At 48.3% G+C, this 19,445-nt stretch overlaps 1 protein-coding gene across 3 annotated transcripts; it reads right to left on the minus strand.

Moving 5' to 3' along the window:
- Positions 1–10,541: 10,541 nt before the first annotated feature.
- Positions 10,542–18,051, minus strand: SLC22A6 (solute carrier family 22 member 6). Of its 3 annotated transcripts, XM_043581471.1 has the most exons (10): positions 17,347–18,037; positions 16,862–16,965; positions 16,470–16,624; positions 15,058–15,226; positions 14,484–14,607; positions 14,210–14,325; positions 12,924–13,138; positions 12,715–12,823; positions 11,009–11,212; positions 10,542–10,817 (listed from the first exon to the last, which is right to left on the minus strand). In XM_043581471.1, exons 1-10 carry the CDS (start codon positions 17,713–17,715, stop codon positions 10,730–10,732), a joined length of 1,653 nt encoding a protein of 550 aa, XP_043437406.1. In that variant the 5' UTR covers positions 17,716–18,037; the 3' UTR covers positions 10,542–10,729. The 3 variants fall into 3 exon arrangements, with proteins under 3 accessions (XP_043437406.1, XP_043437408.1, XP_043437407.1); XM_043581473.1 differs by lacking the exon at positions 11,009–11,212 and having other exon boundaries at positions 17,347–18,044; XM_043581472.1 differs by lacking the exons at positions 10,542–10,817; positions 11,009–11,212 and adding an exon at positions 11,497–12,204 and having other exon boundaries at positions 17,347–18,051.
- Between the last annotated feature and the right edge of the window lie 1,394 nt (positions 18,052–19,445).

Below are 19,445 nucleotides of genomic sequence, written 5' to 3' on the forward strand. Positions count from 1 at the left end.
CCCACATGGAGATCAAATTCACAAACCATAAGATCATGACCTGAGCCAAAATCAAGAGTAGGACACCCAGCCGACTGAGCCACTCAGGCACCCCAAGACAGGTGTTTTGATAGTTTATTTCATTCAACCCCAAGTTCAGGATTTCTGAGTAATATCTTCTTATTTTATTTTTATTTTTTAAATGTTTATTCATTTTTGAGAGAGAGAGAGAGAGAGAGAGAGAGAGAGAGAGAGAGAGAAGTAGTGGGGAAGGGGCAGAGAGTGAGGGAAACACAGAATCTGAAGCAGACTCCAGGCTCCGAGCTGTCAGCACAGAGCCCGACATGGGGCTCGAACTCACCAACTACGAGATCATGACCTGAGCCTAAGGGGGACATTTAACCCACTGAGGTACACAGGCACCACCCTGAGTAATGTCTTCTTTAATTCTGTTGTCATCCTATCTTCATGGATGTATAGAAATCAGAAGATACTGTTTTTTATTTTTTCAGTTGTTTCTATTTATAGAAGTGTATTGGCAAGAAGCCATGAAGACTATAATATCAGTTGTTGGGACTTCTGCTTTCAGCCAAAAAGTAACAGAGCCTGGATTTACTCTCCTGCCTTAAACTAATAAAAAGCCTGTAAAATTATTTACAACAACTATTTTAGACATAAGACAACAGGAAGCACAGGACAGTTATCCCTTGAGAGGAGGGAAACAAACAAAATGAACCTTATGAATTTGTTCAGTGGTGAACATTTCAAGGCTATAGAACAGTGGGGATAGGGACGAAAGTAGGTGTTCTCTCAGAGTTGAAGAAATAGATTTAGGAGTTTGGATAGCTTGTAGGAAACCATGCAAGCCAGAAGATAATGGAGAAATATTTTTAAAGAACTGAAAGAAAAAAAACTTGTCAACCTAAAATTCAATACCTAGGAAAAATATCCTTCACGTCCAAAGGCAGAATCATGGCTTTTTCAGGCATACAAAAGTTGAAGGAATTTAGCAGTGGCAGACCTCCACTCTAAGAAATGTTAAACGAAATTAAATAGTAATTAAAAACCACCCTGAAAAGAAAATTCCAGGCACATGTGACTTCATGGACTAATTTTGCGAAACATTTTAAGGGAGGAAGTAATACCAAGTTCTACACTTATACGAAGTTGAAGAGTAGAAAATACTCCATAACTCATTCTATTACCTTGTGTCTTTGCTCAGGCTGCTATAACAAAATACCATAAACTTATTTATGGTATTTATTTTTGTGTGGCTTATTAACAGCAGAAATCTATTTCTCATGGTTCTATAGGCTAGAAGTCTGAGATCATGGTGCCAGCATGGTTCGGCTCTGGTGAGAATCTTTCCCAGGTTGTAGATAGCTAACTTCTCATTGTGTCCTCACATGGCAGAAAGAGAGAGCTAGCTCTCTGGCCTCTTTTTATAAGGGCACTAATCACATTTATGAGGATGCCACTCTCGTGAACTAATTATCTTTCAAAGGCCCACCTCTAAATACTATCATATTGGGGATCAGATTTCAACGAATGAGTTTTGGAGGGATACAAATATTCAATCATAACACTTTGATCTTAAAACTAGGCAAAAACAGGGGTGCCTGGGTGGCTCAGTTGGTTAAGTGTCCAACTTCAGCTCACGTCATGATCTCGCAGTTTGTGAGTTTGAGCCCTGTGTGGGGCTCTGTGCTAACAGCTCAGAAGCCTGCTTTAGATTCTGTGTCTCCTCCTCTCTCTGCCCCTCCCATGCTCATGCTCTGTCTCTCTCTGTATTTCAATAATAAATGAATGTTAAAAAAAATTTTTTTTAATTAGGCAAAAACAGGGATGCCTGGACTGCTCAGTTGGTTAGGTGTCTGACTCTTGATTTCAGCTCAGATCATGATCTCATGGTTCAGTTCCTGAGTTTGAGCCCTGAGTCGAGCTCTGAGCTTAGCGTTGAGCCTGCTTGGGATTCTCTGTCTCTGTCTGTCTCTCTCTGTCTGTCCCTTCCCCACTCTCACTCTCTCAAAAATAAACAAACGTTAAAAAAATTGTTTAAAAAAACAGGCAAAAACATTACAGTAAAACAAAACTAGAGACCAGTATCCCTTATGAACATAAATGCAAAATTCTTATAATTTTATTAAATTTAATCCAAAAATATATAAAAAGGATAACACATCTTGACAAAGTGAGGTTTATCCCAGGAATGCAAAATTGATTTAACTTTATTTAATTTATTTTTTTTTGTTTGAAGCTTTAATTTAAATTCCGGTTAGTTAACATATAGTGTAATGTTAGTTTCAGAAGTAGAATTTAGTGGCTCATATAACACCCAGAGCTCATCACAAGTGCCCTCCTTAATCCCTATCACCTATTTAACCCATCCCCCCACCGCCTCCCCTCCAGCAACCCTCAGTTTGTTCTTTATAGATAAGAGTCTGTTTTATAGTTTCCCTCTCTCTTTTTCTCCCCCTATGTTCATTTGTTTTTTCTTTCTTTCTTTCTTTCTTTCTTTCTTTCTTTCTTTCTGAGAGAGAGCGAGAGAGAGAGCACAAGCATGTGTGAGTGAGTGGGGAAGGGGCAGAGGGAGGGGTAGAGGGAGAAAGAAAGAATCTCAAGCAGGCTCCTTGATGCAGGGCTCAACCTTACAACTGTGAGATCATGACCTGAACTGAAATCAAGAGTTTGATGCTTTGTGTCTTAAATTCCATATATGAGTGAAATCATATCGTATTTGTCTTTCTCTGACTGATTTTGCTTAGCATAATACACTTTAGCTTCATCCACATTGTTGCAAATGGGAAGATTTCATTCTTTTTTATGGCTGAATAATATCACACACACGCACACACACACACTTTGAATCAGTTGTTTTGTACCCTTTGGGTAAATACGTAGTAGTGTGATTGCTGGATAGTAGGATCTAACTGTAAATAATCAATTAATGTAATTCATCATGTAAATAGACTAAAAAAACCTGTACGATCATTTCGATAGATGCAGAAAGAGCATTTGACAAAATTCAACATGCACAACACCTCAGCAAACTAGGAATAAAAGAGAACTTCTTCAAAATGATAAGCGACACTTGTGGGAAAACTATAGCTAACATCATACTTAATTGTGAAAGACTAAATGTTTTCCTTCTAAGTTCAGGAAAAAAACAAGAATATTCACTCCCACCACTTTTGTTCAACATTGTATTGGAATGTAATAATGTAAGTAAGATAAATGAAAGATTTCCAGAAAAGAAAGAAGATGGAAATCTGCCTTTATTTGCAGACAATATGATTGTTTTTACCGAAAATCCTAAGGAATTTACAAAAGGAGCTACTGGGACTAACGTGTTCTTAGCAAATTTTCAGGATGCAAAGTCAGTATACAAAAATCAAGTGTATATCCATATGGTAGCAATGGACAATTGAAATAAAAATAGCATTAATAATTGCATAAAGTGCTTAGGGATAAATTTGATAAAATATGTGCGAGGCCTAGACACTGAAAATTACAAAACATTGCTGAAAGAAGTTAAAGATCTAAACAAATGGAGAACTATATCATGGATTGGAACATTTAATATCGTTAAGATAGCGGGATGCCTGGGTGGCTCGGTTGGTTGAGCGCCCGACTTCGGTTCAGGTCATGATCTCATGGTCTGTGAGTTTGAGCCCTGCGTTGGGCTCTGTGCTGACAGCTCAGAGCCTGGAGCCTGCTTCGGATTCTGTGTCTGCCTCTCTCACTGCCCCTCCCCCACTCATGCTCTGTCTCTCTCTCTCTGTCAAAAATAAATAAACATTAAAAAAATATATATTGTTAAGATAGCAATTATTTCCGGGGTGCCTGGGTAGCTCAGTCAGTTGAGAGTCTGACTCTTGATTTTGGCTCAGGTCATGATCTCACTGTTTGTGAGATCAAGCCTTGCATTGGGCTCTGTGCTGACAGCATGGAGCCTGCTTGGGATCCTCTCTCTCCCTCTCTCTCTGCTCCTTCCTCGCTTTTGCGATCTCTCTCTCCCTCTCTCTCAAAATAAATAAATAAACATGAAAAAAGATGTCAATTATTTCCAGTATGATCTCTGGATTTTATGTAATACAAACCAAAATTGCAGCAGCTTTTTGGAGCAGAAATTTACAAGTTGATTTTAAAATTTATATGGAAATGCAAAGGCTCTAGACTAGCCAAGGCAACTTTGAAAGAGCTAAACAGAGTTAAAGGATCTACACTATCTGTGTTCAAGACTAATTCTAAAGTCACAATAATCAAGACAGTGTGGTATTCATGTAAAGACAAATAAATAGATGAGTGGTATGGAATAGAAAGTCCAGAAATAGAGCCACACACAGGGCCATTTGATCTCTGACCAAGATGTCTAGACAATTAATTGAAAAAAAATCTTTGAACAAATGCTGCTGGAACAGTTGGATATCCATATGCAAAAGGCAATGCATCACAGCCCTCTTTCCTCACATTATTTACAAAGATACCTCAAAATGGAACGTAGGCATAAATGTAACAGTAAAAACTATAACATTTATATAAGAAAACTTAAGAGGAAATTTTAGTGTCCTTCAGTTTGGCAAATATTTTAAAAATAAGGCACAAGAAAGCATAAACTATAAAAGAAAAAAAACCAGTAAATTGGCCTTCATCAAAAATTAAAAATTTTTGCCATTCAAAAGTCACTGTTATAACAATGAAAAAGCAAGCTATAAACTTGGAGAAAATGTTTGCAAAACACATAACTGGCAAAGGATTTGTTTCTAGAATATATTAAAAAAATCTTTCAACTCCATCATAAGAAATCAAACAATTAAATTAAAAACCTGCAACATTTTTGAAGATACTTTACCAAAGAAGGGATCTAAATGGAAATAAGTACCTGAAAAGTTGTTTAACACCATTAGTCATTAGGGAAGTGCAAATTAAAAGTATAATAATGTACTACCACACATTCACTACTGTGGCTAAAATTTAAAGTATAGATCATACCAAGTTTTGGCAAGATGTGGAGCCACTACAACTCTTATATACTGCTGGTAGGAATGTGAAATGTTACAACCACCTCGGAAAATTGGTTATTCTTAGGACTGCCTGGGTCATGATTCCAGGGATGTGGGATCAAATCCTGCACTGGGCTCCATGCTGAGTGTGGATGGCTCAGTTGGTTAAACGTCCGACTTCAGCCCAGGTCATGATCTCATGGTTTGTGGGTTCGAGCCCTGGGTCGGACTGTGTGCTGACAGCTCAGAGTCTGGCGCCTGCTTTGGATTGTGTGTCTTCCTTTCTCTCTGCCCCTCCCCCGTTCATTCTCTCCCCGCCCCTTCTCTCAAAAATAAATAAACATTAAAAAAAGATTCTCCTTCTCTCTTCCTCTACCCCTCTCCACTGCTTGCGTGCTCTCTCTCTCTCTAAAATTAAAAAAAAAAAAAAGTTAAACAAATGCCTTATATACTACCTACCATTCCGTTCTTTGATATTTGTTCAAGAGAAATGGCAGCCTATGTCCACACAAAGAAAGGGCATGAGGAAACTTTCTAAAAAAAGTTTATTTATTTTGGGAGAGAGAGAGCATAAGCAGGGGAAGGGCAGAGAGAGAGAGAGAGAGAGAGAGAGAGAGGATCCCAAGCAGATTAGCTCCACGCTGTCAGCTCAGACCCCGAATGCAGGAGTTCAACTCATGAACAGTGAGATCATGACCTGAGCTGAAATCAAGAGTCAGACACGTAACAGACTGAGCCACCCAGGTGCCCCACGAGTACACTTTTGGTAGTGATGGATATGTTTATTATCTTGATTGTGTTGATAGTTTCATGGGTGTATGCCTCTGTTAAAACTCATCAAAATGTACACCATAAATATGAGCAACTAATTGTCTATTATATTGCAATAAAGTTGTAAAAAATATATTGATTAAGATGTCTTTTTTTTTTTTTTTAAAGTAGCCTCCACACCCAGCATGGAGCCCAACCTGGGACTTGAACTAACCACCCTGAGATCAAGATCTGAGCTGAGGGGCGCCTGGGTGGCTCAGCTGGTTGAGCGTCGACTTCGGCTTGGGTCATGATCTCACAGCTGGTGAGCTTGAGCCCTGTGTCCAGCTCTGTGCCGACAGCTCAGAACCTGAAGCCTGCTTCAGATTCTGTGTCTACCTCTCTCTCTGCCCCTCCCCTGCTCATTCTCTCTCAAAAATAAATAAAAACATTAAAAAAAATTTAATATCTGAGCTGAAATCAAGAGTTAAACACTTAACTGACTGAACCACCCAGGGGCCAGTTGATATCTTTTTTTATTTTATTAAAAAAATTTTTTTTCCAGTTGCTATCTTTAACTGTAGATCACAGAAAAATCAATTCACAATGGCTTAAAGAGGAAGGAGGATTTACGTTTAAATTCCTACACTTAACAATTAGAGTAGAGGTAGGTGACTTCAAGATTGGTTAAGTCAGTGGCTCAATGACATCATCAAACCTCAGGTTAGTTTCATCTTTCCACAACGTCACTCTCAATTGTTGCCTTAATCCTTGCTCTGGTTTCCCTGCTGGGTCACAAGATGGCTGCCACAGTTCCGAACATCCCATCCAGACCCAACATTGTCTACCATCTAAATCTAAACCCTGACCAACTGAGGCACTAACAGACTGTTTGGTTTCTTCTATGTGTGTGGCTCAGATGGAACTTGGCTCCTGGGTATAGGCTTCTCTTGGGGAAAGAGTTTAGAAGAGGCAGGAACAGAGCTCACTAGAGCTGGTCAGGGAAACTGAGCCTCAATTTTGTCTAGCTTATGACTCCAGCTTTTTGCAATGGAGTCAGCTACAGTTCTATGACTACAACGTGAGCTATGACTACATCTCAGAGAACATCATTAGATGGTTTTCTTGAAAGAGGAGGAACAATGGGGCAATGGGGTCCATCCAGTGCCTTTCTTTTTCTTCCTATCCCTGGGCCAAAAAATCTTTCCCATAATTTTAAATTCATATACAAGTGAGTTGGGAGTTTAACAGAGAGCAGTCTAGGAGTTCCAAACTTAGTAGCTACAAGGACCGTATGGTATTATAAATGTGTGATTCTGACCAGGTATAGGACAATAGGGAGTGGTGAGGCCTATGGAGATCTAGACAGGAAAACCCTATCTCCACCAAAAAAATCACTCATGAGAAAACAAAACCTCTATGGGCCAGTTTGACACCCTGGAGGCGTCTGAGAATAAGGGATGTGCATTAGTTTCCAACTGCTCTTGCAACAAGTCACAGACTTGGTGGATTAGAGCAGCACAAATCAATTTTCTTATAGTTCTAGAAATCATAAGTCTAAAATCAATGTATTGGCAAGGCTTTGTTTCTTCTGGAGGCTTCAGAGGAGAAGCCATGTCCTTGTCTTTTTCAGCTTGTCTTTCTTGGCTTGCTGTTCCTTCTTGTTCCTTCTTGTCCAAACTTTGGTTTCTGTTGTCAGATCTCCTATTACCTACTCTGGTCTCCTGCCTCCATCTCCTATGATCACATTAGGCCAACCCAGATAATCCGGGATAATCTCCCCATCTCAAAATCCTTAGCTTTTTAAAAAAGTTTAAGCCCGGGGCGCCTGGGTGGCTTGGTCGGTTGGGCGGCCGACTTCGGCTCAGGTCGTGATCTCGCGGTCCGTGAGTTCGAGCCCCGCGTCGGGCTCTGGGCTGACAGCTCGGAGCCTGGAGCCCGCTTCGGATTCTGTGTCTCCCTCTCCCTCTGCCCCTCCCCTGTTCATGCTCTGTCTCTCTCTGTCTCAAAGATAAATAAACGTTAAAAAAAATAAAAAAATAAATAAAAAAAAATAAAAAAGTTTAAGCCCAAATTGGTTAACATATAGGGTACTAATGATTTCAGGAATAGAATGTAGTGATTCATCGCTTACAGTGCTCATCCCAACAAGTGCCCTCTTTAATGCCCATCACCCATTTAGCCCATCCCCCCACACAACACCCCGCCAGCAACCTCCATTTGTTCTCTGTATTTAAGAGTCTCTTATGGTTTGTCCCCTTCTCGGTTTTTATCTTCTTTTTGCTTCCCTTCCCCTCTGTCCATCGTTTTGTTTCTTAAATTCCACATGTGGGTAATATCATATATTTGTCTTTCTCTGACTGACTTATTTCGCTTAGCATAATACCCTCCAGTTCCATCCATGTAGTTGCAAAGGGCAAGATTTCATTCTTTTTCATGGCTGAGTAATATTCCATTGTATCTATACACCACATCTTCTTTATCCATTCATCAGTCGATGGGCCTTTGGGCTCTTCCCGTACCTTGGCTATTGTTGATAGTGTTGCTATAAACATTGGAGCACATGTGCCCCTTTGAATCAGTATTTTTGTATCCTTTGGATAAATACCTAGTAGTGCAATCCTGGGTCATAGGGTAGTTCTATTCTTAATTTTTAGAGGAACCTCCATACCGTGTTCCAGAGTGGGTGCCCCAGTTTGCATTCCCACCAGCAGTGCAAAAGCGTTCCTCTTTCTCCACGTCCTCACCAACATCTGTTGTTAATGTTAGCCATTCTGACAGGCGTGAGGTGGTATCTCATTGTGGTTTTGCTTTGTATTTCCCTGTCAAGACCCTCAGCTTCATGGCACCTGCAAAGTCCCTTTTACCATGTAAGGTAACATATTCACGGGTTTCAGGTATTAGAATGTGGACACCTTTCGAGGTCCATTATTCAGCTTTCCACATGACATGAAAGCTGAACTGTTTGGGCATCTCTTCTCTGAGGGGTCATGAAAACTCTTGGGAAAGGAAAGAAGTGAAGGGGCTTGGTGTGGGCCGACGCCTGGGTTGTAGAGGTGGGTCCTGGGGTACAAGCGTGGAGCCCAAGGAAGGTGGCTTCTGGTGAGCCGTCTACCAGGGCCATGGAGTTGAGAAACCTCCTGAGTGTACCGTCCCGGCCAGGGAGTGCTCAGAGCTGCAGATAGAGAAACTGAGGGTGGCCACAAAGGTCCTACAAATCCTGGCCGATGATAGGACCTTATGGTCAAAACTAGGGACAACATCTGAGACCACTGACGTGAGGCGTGACAGTATAAAAACTCAGGCTCAGGGCCACTGTGAGAGGATGGGATGTGAGCCAGTGTTCTACAGATGACTCCTTGAGGAGACAGGTCAGAAGTCACCTGCTGGTGACTTAAAAATGGAAGGAAGGTAAGTTCCGTCTGGCCAAAGGTATGGGGTGAGCACAGGAAGTTCCTGGCCAGCAGCTGGGGAAATGGATTCCGTGCAGCTGGTGTGTGCCGTCCCAGGGCTTTGTGGCTTCTTCAGGGCAGCTCTGGGTTACCTCCCCTCTCCAGGTTGCCCTGACTCAGCTAGAGCCCTGTGTCTTACCTGGAAGACAATGTGTACAACTTCAGAGGTGTGGACTTTCCCCGAGGAATGGGGAGGGGCTGAGTCAGCTGCAGGGGAATGAGTGATGGGCAATGTACCAGGGGGACAAACATGACTGAGAAGGCACATTTGCAAGAGGGGATGGCTGGTGCCCTGACCCTTGCCACTGGGGGCGCTAAGAGGGCTGTCTTTCCCATGGCCGGGGACTTCCTTGAAATGAGCTCCCTTGCCGACACAGGGGATCGGATAGCCTCCTCTTTTCCTGACTGTGACCCCTAAACTGCCTTCCGTCCCTCCTTTTGCATGGTTCTGACCAGGATTCTTTTTCTCCTCCCCCTTATCCTTCTCTCTCCTTTCAGTCCAGGAGGGAGGGGAAGAAGCCAAGTCCTGGGGGTGCAAGAGGCCAAAGTCTCAGTGCCTCATAGCCCTGGGCAGTGGAGGGGGTCAGGCGCATGCGTTCCAGAGGTGGATTGTCTGTGTTCTAATCCTGACTCCACAATTTACTAGCTGTGTGAATTTGGGCAAGTGACTTAACCACTCTGTGCCCATTTCTCAAATGGGGGGATAAAAACAGTACTTATCTCTAGAAAGTTACTGGGAAGATTAAACGAGTCAGTATATGCAAAGTGCTTAGGGCAGTGCCTGGCGTCAAAGTGGCAGTTGGTGCTGGCTCTCTCTGGCTCGGTTCTACCCTTCCCCCTTCCCTCCTCCCTTGTCTCCCCTTCCTGCCTGCAGGAGGCAGACCAGCGAAGAAAATCCGCAAAGGGTGGTGGGAAGGAAGGCTTAGGGTGGCTAGTGGACGGAACCTCCAGCTGCAAGGCAGGAAGTGACAAGCTGGTTTTGAGTTTGGACCCTGCTGGGATCTGGAGGATCAAGGGCCAGCGTCTGTGGTCCTTTTCCCCCCTCTTTGCTGCAGGAGATTCCCATTTGCCCTCACAGAGGGGGAGGAGCCTGAAACAAAGCCTCTGATTGGCTGCTTCCATTCGGTCCCTTGTCAATTTCCAAACTGGGAAGGGGGGAAGGGAGGAGCATAAGATATTAAAAACTCATAGAAGTATTTGAATAGGGTAGAGAAGGAGGGAGGGAAGAGGGTGGAAAGTAGGGGCAGGGGAGGGTTTATGAAATACTGGAGGTTGAGGGCAGGGATTGGACGGTATAAACTTTTGGCCACTGGCTGATGTGGAGTGACTATGACATTTGAGACGACAGAGACCAAAGGAGATGCACACGGACCTTTTAATGACGTGGTCTTGGTGGAGTCTATTCACGGAGGGAGACCCCTGGGAGGTGCTTTCCTGAACCACAGCCTGGACACTTGGGCTGCCATTTCCCCTCCTCCAGTGGGTGGCTCAGGACCCGTGGGACCCTCACTTCCTTTTAGGCTCTGTGAGGTCCCTTCTCAGTGCTCAGAGTCCATTCTCTCGTGCGGAAGCCTGGAGCGGGACCATTTGCTTCTGCTGATCTTGCTGCTGCCGTCTTGGCTTTCCTCTCCTCCTGGGGGGGCAGGAGAGTGGTGTCCTGGGTATGCAGCCTCCAGGCCAGGGCCAGGAGCCGGGGGCTTCCGGGGAGTTCTCTACTCAGCTGTGCCCGGCTACCGTCTCTCTGCCCCAAACATCTACTGCTTCCAGGAGCCGGAAGCCCCAGGAGTCTAGGGTGCGTGACCTGGGGTAAGTCCCTGCTCCCACCTGCTTTCCATGTCCTGCACCGTGTCTGGCAGTGGCTGGCCCAGGGTCTCTGGCAGGAGGGCAGTGACAGCACTGGCAGCCACAGGGACCGCACCGTAGATGAAGAGAGGCATGGAGGGGTAGATTTCAGCAGTCATGCCCACCAGTGGGCTCACGATGCTGCCCACTCGGGCCATAGTGCTGCCCATTCCCAAGCCTGTCTGCCTGTGGGGCCCAAGGTGGGGTGGTGTCAGTCATTGTTCTGGCACGAATGCTGAGGTGCGGGGGTCAGGGCAGCTCAGGCTGAGGCCTCCTGGTCCCTCGTCTCTTCCCCCATTTGACTGACAAACCAATTTGCCGTTTGTCTTGGAGATCTTTTTAAAAAATAATTATTTCTTTATTAATAATTTTATTTATTTCTTTATTGGAGCCCCACGTGGGGCCTGAACTCACAACCCCGAGATCAAGGGTCGCATGTCCTACTGACTGAGCCAGCCAGGCATCCCTGTTTTGGAGATTTAAAAACAAAAACAAAAACAGACAACCATAAAAACCAAAAACAGGTGGGGAAAGGCTCTGGCCAAAGAATCAGGAGACTGAATTTCCCCTCGGCCCTTAACCTGCTGTGTGACCTTAGGAAGAGTCCCTTTTCATCTCTGGGCCTCAGTTTCCTGAGCTGTCAAATCAGACAGTTCAGTTAGGCCGGTGGTGCTCAGATCACTGGGGCGGGGTGGGGGTGGGGTGGGGTGGATTTTGAGTTATAGTTGCTCTGGAGCAAACAGTCCTATTGGATTAGAATCCCCAGGGGAGAGGACCTGGAGACTGCACGCTGAGACTGTTCAGAACCTTCTCTATGAAAGCAGAGGTTAAAAACATTGACTCAGGAGACAAAGTGCTTGAGTTCAAATCCAAGCTTCCCCACTTACAAGCTGTGTGACCTTGGGCAAATCACCTAACCCTTCTGTGGCTCACTTTTCTCACTCATCAAATGGGAATAGCCATAGCACCTACCTTATAGGCTTGCTCTGCGGACGAAATGAGTTGATATTTGTCAAAAAGGGTAAGACGGTGCCTGGCACATAGTGAGTGCTTTCTACTGTTGCTCGTTCCCCTGAAGTCCCATGCAGGCACAGGACGGTGACCATGACCCTGCTGGTTCCGAGCAGCCTAGGGCAGCCTGGCCTTTCTTTGACCTCTCGCGAATTTTGCATCCCGTTCTTAAAACAGACACGTGTTTCTTGTTTCTTAATGCAAAAATGCCCGGCCCCGCTCCCCAATTGTGGCACTCAGGAAGCAGTGCTACGTGTATCCGTCCGGCTACCAAGCGCCACCCGTACTAAATGTGGCCCTTGTGATAAGAAAGAACTCTCCCGTTTGGTCTTTGGTTTCAGATGGACCACTTGGTTTATAGATGAAATTAAGAATTGGTGGCAGCTTCTAACTTGTGCCTTGGAGATCAAGGTGGAGCTTCACTCGATTGCCCCGTGAGATGTGACTTCTTGGCTGTCTGCTCTGCCCTGCTCCTTTGGAGAGCTTTTCCTTGGATCGGGTAAGGGCTTAGTGGGCAGGGACACCTGCGTTAGCCATGGAGCGTGTACCGAGTGGCTGATACATGCCCTGCCTGGATGAGTGCCGTGACGGGCCTTGGGCCATGGCATTCTGGATGGTCCTCTGGGGTCTGACCTATGCGCGAGGGAAAGTCTTGTCCCAAGACCCCTCCCACTCACCGGATCACCGTGGGGTACAGCTCCCCAGTGTATAGGAAGATGCAGTTGAAGGAGGTAGCCAGGCAGCCTTTCCCCAGAACGGCAAGGGAGGTTCGGACCATGGACTGATCTGGCGAGAAAGGAGGGAGTCAGTGGGAGCTCGGGAGTAGGGGCTGAGAATCTGGGGATAGGGCTAAAGATGAAGGGCCAAGGTACTCTTGGGTGCTCACCCTGGGGTATCACCCCATTGACCAGGATGCAGATGCCTGCCAGCAGCAGGGAGGCCATCTGGGCAGGCCGGCGGCCCAGAGAGTTGATGACAAGGAAGCCCACAAGCTTGGCAGGCAGGTCCACAGCACCAAAAATCACCTGGATTAGGTAGATGCTGACCCCAAAGCCCTGCAGGTCCATAACCAGCCCATAGTAGGCAAAACTAGTTGCAAACCTAGTGGGGAGGGGGGGAGGGGTATGGAGTTTGTCAGGAAGGCATAAAAGAGGGGGTGCTCATTCAAAATGGGGGCGAGCCACACTGGGTTCCCTGCTTAAGAAGCTGGAATCTGCCTTGGCTGATATTTCGTCAGACATTTAGTATGTATTTCGTGGAAGTGGGGGGTAGTTCTCCAATACCCCAGCTTTCTCCATCTTCTGCTAACTAGAGTCCCCGGTGTATTAGGGGGTTTTGGCTTAGTCATCATGTTAAGATTTACTTAGTTTTAGTCTTTATCTTATCTGTTGCTACTGGCCCAAGGGCAGGTGGACTTTCAAGCCGTATCTTTCAGGGTCAAGGTGTTGGGGGGAGGTCAGAGCTTTGCAGACCTGTGCATGGTTCTGGGATGGTTCTGGGATGGGTGCTTCTTAAGAAGTCAAGAGCCCACGAAATGAAGCTTGGGTGATTGGATAGGACCTGCAACCGGGAGTAAATCCCAAATCGGAACCAGAGAATTCGTCGATCGAAATGTGGAGCGTGCTTCTAACTATCATGGGATTGCGGTTGGCGGCATCAGGAAGGTAGCACATCAGAGGAAATGGGGAACGTTGCAACGGGAAAGGAACATTTTTGGCCGGGATCAGCCTTGGCCAGAGTGTTACTTTTGGAGACGAGTTTTGGGCATCTTATTGCCCACGTTTGTGTCTCTGGCAGGCACTGCTGGGCCAGGAACGTCTCCAAATGTTTTGTAAGCCAGACGGGTCTTTGCCTTTGTGGTATACTTCTATGGACTCTGGGGGTGACCACTCCTGATGAGGTGTTTCCATACTGGAACAGAGTTGGTAAAAGGGGAAGACGGAGAGATGGATGGCCAGTGTGGGGACCAGGGGTGAACTGAGGCTGGAGGTCATCCCGTTCTTTAAGACTGTCCCTGGTGGAGGCTTGCCGCCCCTCACGGCAGGTGTGCTGCCTTTTCCTCCCTTTTGCCTGGCTTCTTCCACTCATTATATCCACTCTCTCTCCCCAGCCAGCCTTTCGTCTCTCAGGCTGTCTCTCTATCTCTTTGCCACTAGGTCTGTCTGGGCCTACCACAGCATGGAGAGGCAGAGGAAGAGGTGGCGAAGGGCGGGGCAGCGCAGCAACTCCAGGGCGGATGCCTGGCCTTTGCCCATGGTCAGCTCCTTCTGCAGACTGGCCCGGAGCACCTGCCAGGATGGGCAGGGCTCAGGGCCTGGACTCCTCCAGAAGCTCCTCCCAGCCTAACCCCTTACTCAGGGAAGCCCTCTGGGACCTGAGTTCAGGGTTTGAGGGTGGAATCCTGGTAGGGTGTCACAGGAGGTCTTGTGTGGGGGGGGTGTCTCACCTCCATACTTAGCTTGGTCCCCTCTTCACGCTTCCCATTGATCGAGGCCACTCTCTGCAGGGTCTTCAAGGTGAGGTCTAGCCTCCCAGAGGAGGAGTGCCAGCGGGCAGACTCGATGAAGAACCTGGGAGCCGGGGTGAGGATAGGGGTCAAGGTGGCTTCAGTTCCAGTCTGCTGGGCTGGGGGCAGGGGGTGGGCTTCCCAGGGGCCTGCAGTGGGATTTCTTTTAAGGCTGGGAACCCAGAGGTTTGGCCAGATCCCTTCTGCTAAGACCACAAAGCAGTGTCCAGCTCGGTGATGACTCATTCCCCGACTCAGGAGCTCAGCTTTTGGGCGCCAAGTAAAGAGAGCAGTTCAGGCAGGCTGGAGAGCCGGGGGAAGCCGGAGGAAGCCGGGGGAAGCTGAAGAACCAGATACCCAGGGCAGGTCCTTCCTTGCACAGCCTCAGAGGCACTGGTCTAGGTGTGACCTTCTCTGATTCTGTGGGGTAGCGTGTGTGAGATCTGGGGGACGTCTTGTCCCTTGCAGCCCTCTGGGCTCCTTTGCAGCCCTGCCCACCCTGGGCCCCACACACCAGGAGTAGATGAAGAAGGCGAAGAAAGGCACGGAGACCAGCAGCTGCAGGTGGCGCCAGTGGGGCACAGCATAAGCCACACCGGCCAGGAGGAACTGGCCCAGGCTGTAGACGTAGCCTATCAGGGTGCCCACACAAGCCCGCGTGTGGATGGGCAACCACTCCAAACCTGGAAAGAGGGTTAGAACAGAGTGGTGCATCTGGCTGGGCTGCGGGTGGATGGAGACCCCCCGGGGGCGGGACAGGCAGAGACCCCTCTCTCCACCCAAACTTTCATCTGTCCCAAGGCTCAGTGGAAGACACATCTAATGAGGGTGGGTTCCTTGATGGGGGGCGTGGGGGACTTTCGGTGGACGTAGGAATGGGGAGATGGGTTTAGAATCCCTAGGAATTGTTCCCTCCACCCCGCTGCTGGGGTTTGCTGCCCCCCGACCTACTGTCCTGGCGAGGGCCCCTTTTCCCTTCAGAGCATTTCTGACCATTCAGTGCTCTCTCAACAGCAGCCTCTCCTCTGGCTTTCCCCAGCCTGGGCCGATTCAGCGGCCAGAGCAGCTCGGAGGAGACAGCGGCTTTTCTCCATCTGGGAGGGTCAAGGGGGGAGTCGGACCACCTCTCTGCTGGGGTGTGAAGAGGCCTAGCCTTGTTCCTTGTGGGCTCCTGATTTGGCTGCTGGGCCAATGACTTGGAAACAGACTGGATTTGGGGGCTGAATTTTCTAGGTGTCCTGCCCTGGCCCCACCCGGGTTAATTCCTGTAGTCCAGAGGACCTCCAATCCATAGATTCCCTTCTGGGCTCGAGGGATGCCCTTGGGCAAATCCTTCCCCTTCTCTCCAGTCTCAGGTTCCTTATCTGAGAACCAGGGGAAAGGGAGTGACCTATCGGAGGGAGCACATTGATGGTTCACGGACAGACCACGCTCAGTCCATTAAATGGGTTTGGTCTACACGATGCTGGCTTGACCTGTGTTAAAAATATTGGAATTAATTTCCAACATTAAAAAATGGGGCTATTTTTGCGTTAATAAAGAGGAGGGAGTGAGATCTGACAGCCCTGAACCTTCTGGCTAGAGCAGCTGAGTGGCCCTGGCCCCTCCGGATGGGGATGCGACTCTCCTTTGGGTACAGTCCTCACCGTTCCCTAATCCCTCTTGTACCCAGTCTGCTTCAGTCATTCATGGGAACCTCCTGGCCCTAAAAAAATGGAGTCTGCGATTGTGTCTGAATGAGAGGTCAGGAGTTCGAGAAGAAGGCTGTTATGTTGGCCACCCAAAAGAGGGCAGGGAGGATTCAGGAGTGGGAATGGCAGGACCGGGGTGGGGGGAGCCGGGAGAGGAAGCTGGAAAGTGGCTGCTGGGTTGGGTGGTCAGAGGTGAGTGAGTGGGGACCCGCCCTGCCCTCCCAGCATCCCTCACTCAGTGTTATGCAGTTGAGGGCGATGCTAGCCAGCGACATGCCCGAGAGGAGCCGGAAGGCACAGTAGACAGGGAAGTTGGGAGCGAAGGCTGCACAGGTGCCTGACACGGCTGTCTGCAGGTAGTTCAAGATCAGCACCTTCCGGCGGCCCAGCCTGTGGGGGGAAGGAGGGGAGAACAGCAGTAGGGGGCCTGAGGATTGATGGTGCCAGGCTGGGTAGGGAGAGGAGCGTTTGCCTTGGTCTTTTGAGGACCTGTGCGGTATCACGAGGCTGGCCCCGAAGGTCCTCAAACCAGCCCCTGGGTGGTAAGGCCGACTTCCCACTTGGTTCCCGTGAACCCAGCCGAGGCCCGGGGCCCAGCCCGGCCCCTTGGCTCTACCCAGGACTGACCTGTCTGCCAGGTACCCAAACACCATGGCTCCAAGAAGCACCCCTACCATGTACGAGGACTGGGCCAGCTGGCGTAAGGCCCTGTTAGAGCACACGAGGTCCCACTGTGGGGAGAGGGGGCAAGGGTCAGGCAGAGACCAGCCTGGGCGGCAAGGCTCCCCTTCCCGTCCCTTGGGCTGGCCCTCTGAGACCTGCAGTCAGCCCCTTCCCTGACACTCCCCGTCCCCGTTTGCTTCCCCAGTCCCGGTAGCTGAGAGACTTCCCTGGACTCTGATATCCCCCTTTTCTACAAAGGCCCCCACCTTGAACCTCTTTCTTTATCTTCCCATCTTGGTCTCTGGAAAATCTGAGACAGGTGTGCGCGCGCGTGTGCGTGCGCGTGCGTGCGCGCGCGCGCGCGCGCGCGGGAGCCTCTGTCTGTCTGTCTCAGTGGGGAAGGCAAGTCTGGTTGTCACACAGAGCAGGGGGGTCCCGGGTTTCCTCACCTCAGTCACGATGGTGGAGGGGAAGGTGCTGTTGTCATAGATCCAGCCGTTGGTGCAGGGCTCTGTGGCCCCCGTGCTGTTGGCGTCTGTGCTGTTGGGAAAGGGTGGTCCCCGCCGGGGGACGGTGAAGCGGAGGCAGGACTCGGGCTGCCCCTGTCCGTCCCGGGGCAGCCAGGCCTCCAGCCCCCCGTCCTGGCTGAAGTTGGCCTCGGCGGGCGGGCGGCAGTGGTGGGTGGGGATGGCCGCGGTGAAGTTCTGCAGCGTGTTGTGGGAGGCCATCAGGAGCAGGGGGAGGACCACCAGAGTGACCTGGATCTGCTGGAAGCGGCCGACACCCCCCACCTGCTGCAGGAGGTCGTTGAAGGCCATGGGGCCAGGCCCGGCCGAACGGCTGGGGGCTGAGGACTTCCGCCTAGCACCTCTGTCCGTGCGTCTGTGTGCCTGCTGTCCTTAGCTGGAGGAGAGAAGCTGCCGCCGCTTCTGTGGCTGACTTGTTCCTAGAGCCGAATCTGAGCTGGCTCTGTGGGGGGACAGGAACCCGGCTGGCGGCCCCTCCTTCCTTCTCTCTCTCCCTGTGTTCTGTCCCTCCCTTTCCCTCGAGCCTCCCCTCACTTGGGGGTGGGGTGCTTTGCTCTCAGGGTCTGCAGAAGCCCTGACCCCTACATGGACAGGATTTAATCCTTGGCCTGGAGGGAATGAGTTAACGTGTGACTTGGTATCAGGAGGATTAACCCCCTGAGTATCCTTATGTCAGTGGAAATTCTCCAAGTGGGTATAAAGGGCAGGAGAGTGGACCGGGGCGGGAGTGGTGAGAGGGGATGGAGTGGGAGGGCCTGTCTAGGCACCTGGGGGGTGGCAGGGGCCAGGTGGGTCCTCACGGTCTTCCTTTTAGGGAGAAGACTGGGCTCTGGGAAGTGTGGTGGCCTCTTGAGGGGACTTTTTTCCTTTTTAGTGGACACGATCCAAGCAGTCTGTCTTGGGGAAGAGTTGCCAGAGAAAATACAGGACTCCCAGTTTCAGATCAACACATGCATCTTATTTTAGCGTAAGTATATCCCTAGTATTACATGGGACATACTTATAAAAATCATTCATTGATCTGAAATTCAGATTTAACTGGGCATCCTGTATTCGTTAATTTTTTAGAAGTTTATTTATTTTGTGTGTGAGAGAGAAGGAGAGAGCGAGCAGGGGAGGGGCAGAGAAACAAGGAGAGGGAGAATCCCAAGCAAGTCCCGCATCATCGGCTCGGAGCCCTACACCAGGCTTGAACTCACGAGCCATATGAGATCATGACCCGAGCCGAAATCAAGAGTCCGATGCTTAACCGACTGAGCCACCTGGGTGCCCCTGGGCGTCCTGTTTCTTATATGTTAAAACTGGCAACTCCAGTCTTTGGTCTCCTGGGGACAGCTCATATCTTATGGGACCACGGCTTTGTTCAGCTGGAAGAGACTATAGAGGTCAGAGGCTATTTTTGAAGAAGAGGGACAGAAGACCAACATCATGCATGAGGTAGATCGATTCTTCTAGTGTCTCAGCTTTTACCTTCTGGCTTATCCCGATTCAAAATTTTCCCTTTCTCTCTGTCCATAGTTTTTATTTTTATTTTTTCAGTGAACATGAACTTATTTTATTCGTGGCCACGACTCTAAGATGATCACTCAATTTCCTCCAACAGTTTGCCTTCCGAGTCATTCAGGATCAGGGCGGTGCTGAGTTCTGATTGGATGGGCTTCTATGAGATCTGACTGGTTGGATCATGGGTTGGAAATGTCAATAAAGCGGGTTGCAACTTCTTGCTTTTAATTTGCATAGTACAGAGTATATACAACATGGACTCTGGAGTCAGTTTACTTGGATCTAAATCCTTATTTCACATTTACTGGTTGTATAGACAGGGCAGGTTGCTAAAATCCTGTATTATCTCAGTATTCTTGTTTGCAAGATGGGTATAATAGTCATGTTTGCCTCATTGGGCTACTGGAGGGTTAAACGTGTGAATACAGCTAAAGATCTTTAAAAAAAAATTTTTTTTTATGTTTGTTCATTTTTGAAAGAGAGAGACAGAGCACAAGCAGGGGTGGGGTGGAGAGAGA

Source organism: Prionailurus bengalensis, chromosome D1, assembly GCF_016509475.1.
Source record: "Prionailurus bengalensis isolate Pbe53 chromosome D1, Fcat_Pben_1.1_paternal_pri, whole genome shotgun sequence".
NCBI classification, from domain to species: Eukaryota; Metazoa; Chordata; class Mammalia; order Carnivora; family Felidae; genus Prionailurus; species Prionailurus bengalensis.

Bases quoted from the DNA above. Each gene is read 5' to 3' on its own strand.
- SLC22A6 (XM_043581471.1), bottom strand. From the start codon at position 17,715: ATGGCCTTCAACGACCTCCTGCAGCAGGTGGGGGGTGTCGGCCGCTTC. The intron at 14,608-15,057 runs GTGTGTGGGGCC...CCCGGCTCCCAG, and splicing joins GCCTTCTTCATCTACTCCTG to GTTCTTCATCGAGTCTGCCC. The intron at 11,213-12,714 runs GTGAGTGGGAGG...TGGGCCCCACAG, and splicing joins CTGTACCCCACGGTGATCCG to GCAGACAGGCTTGGGAATGG.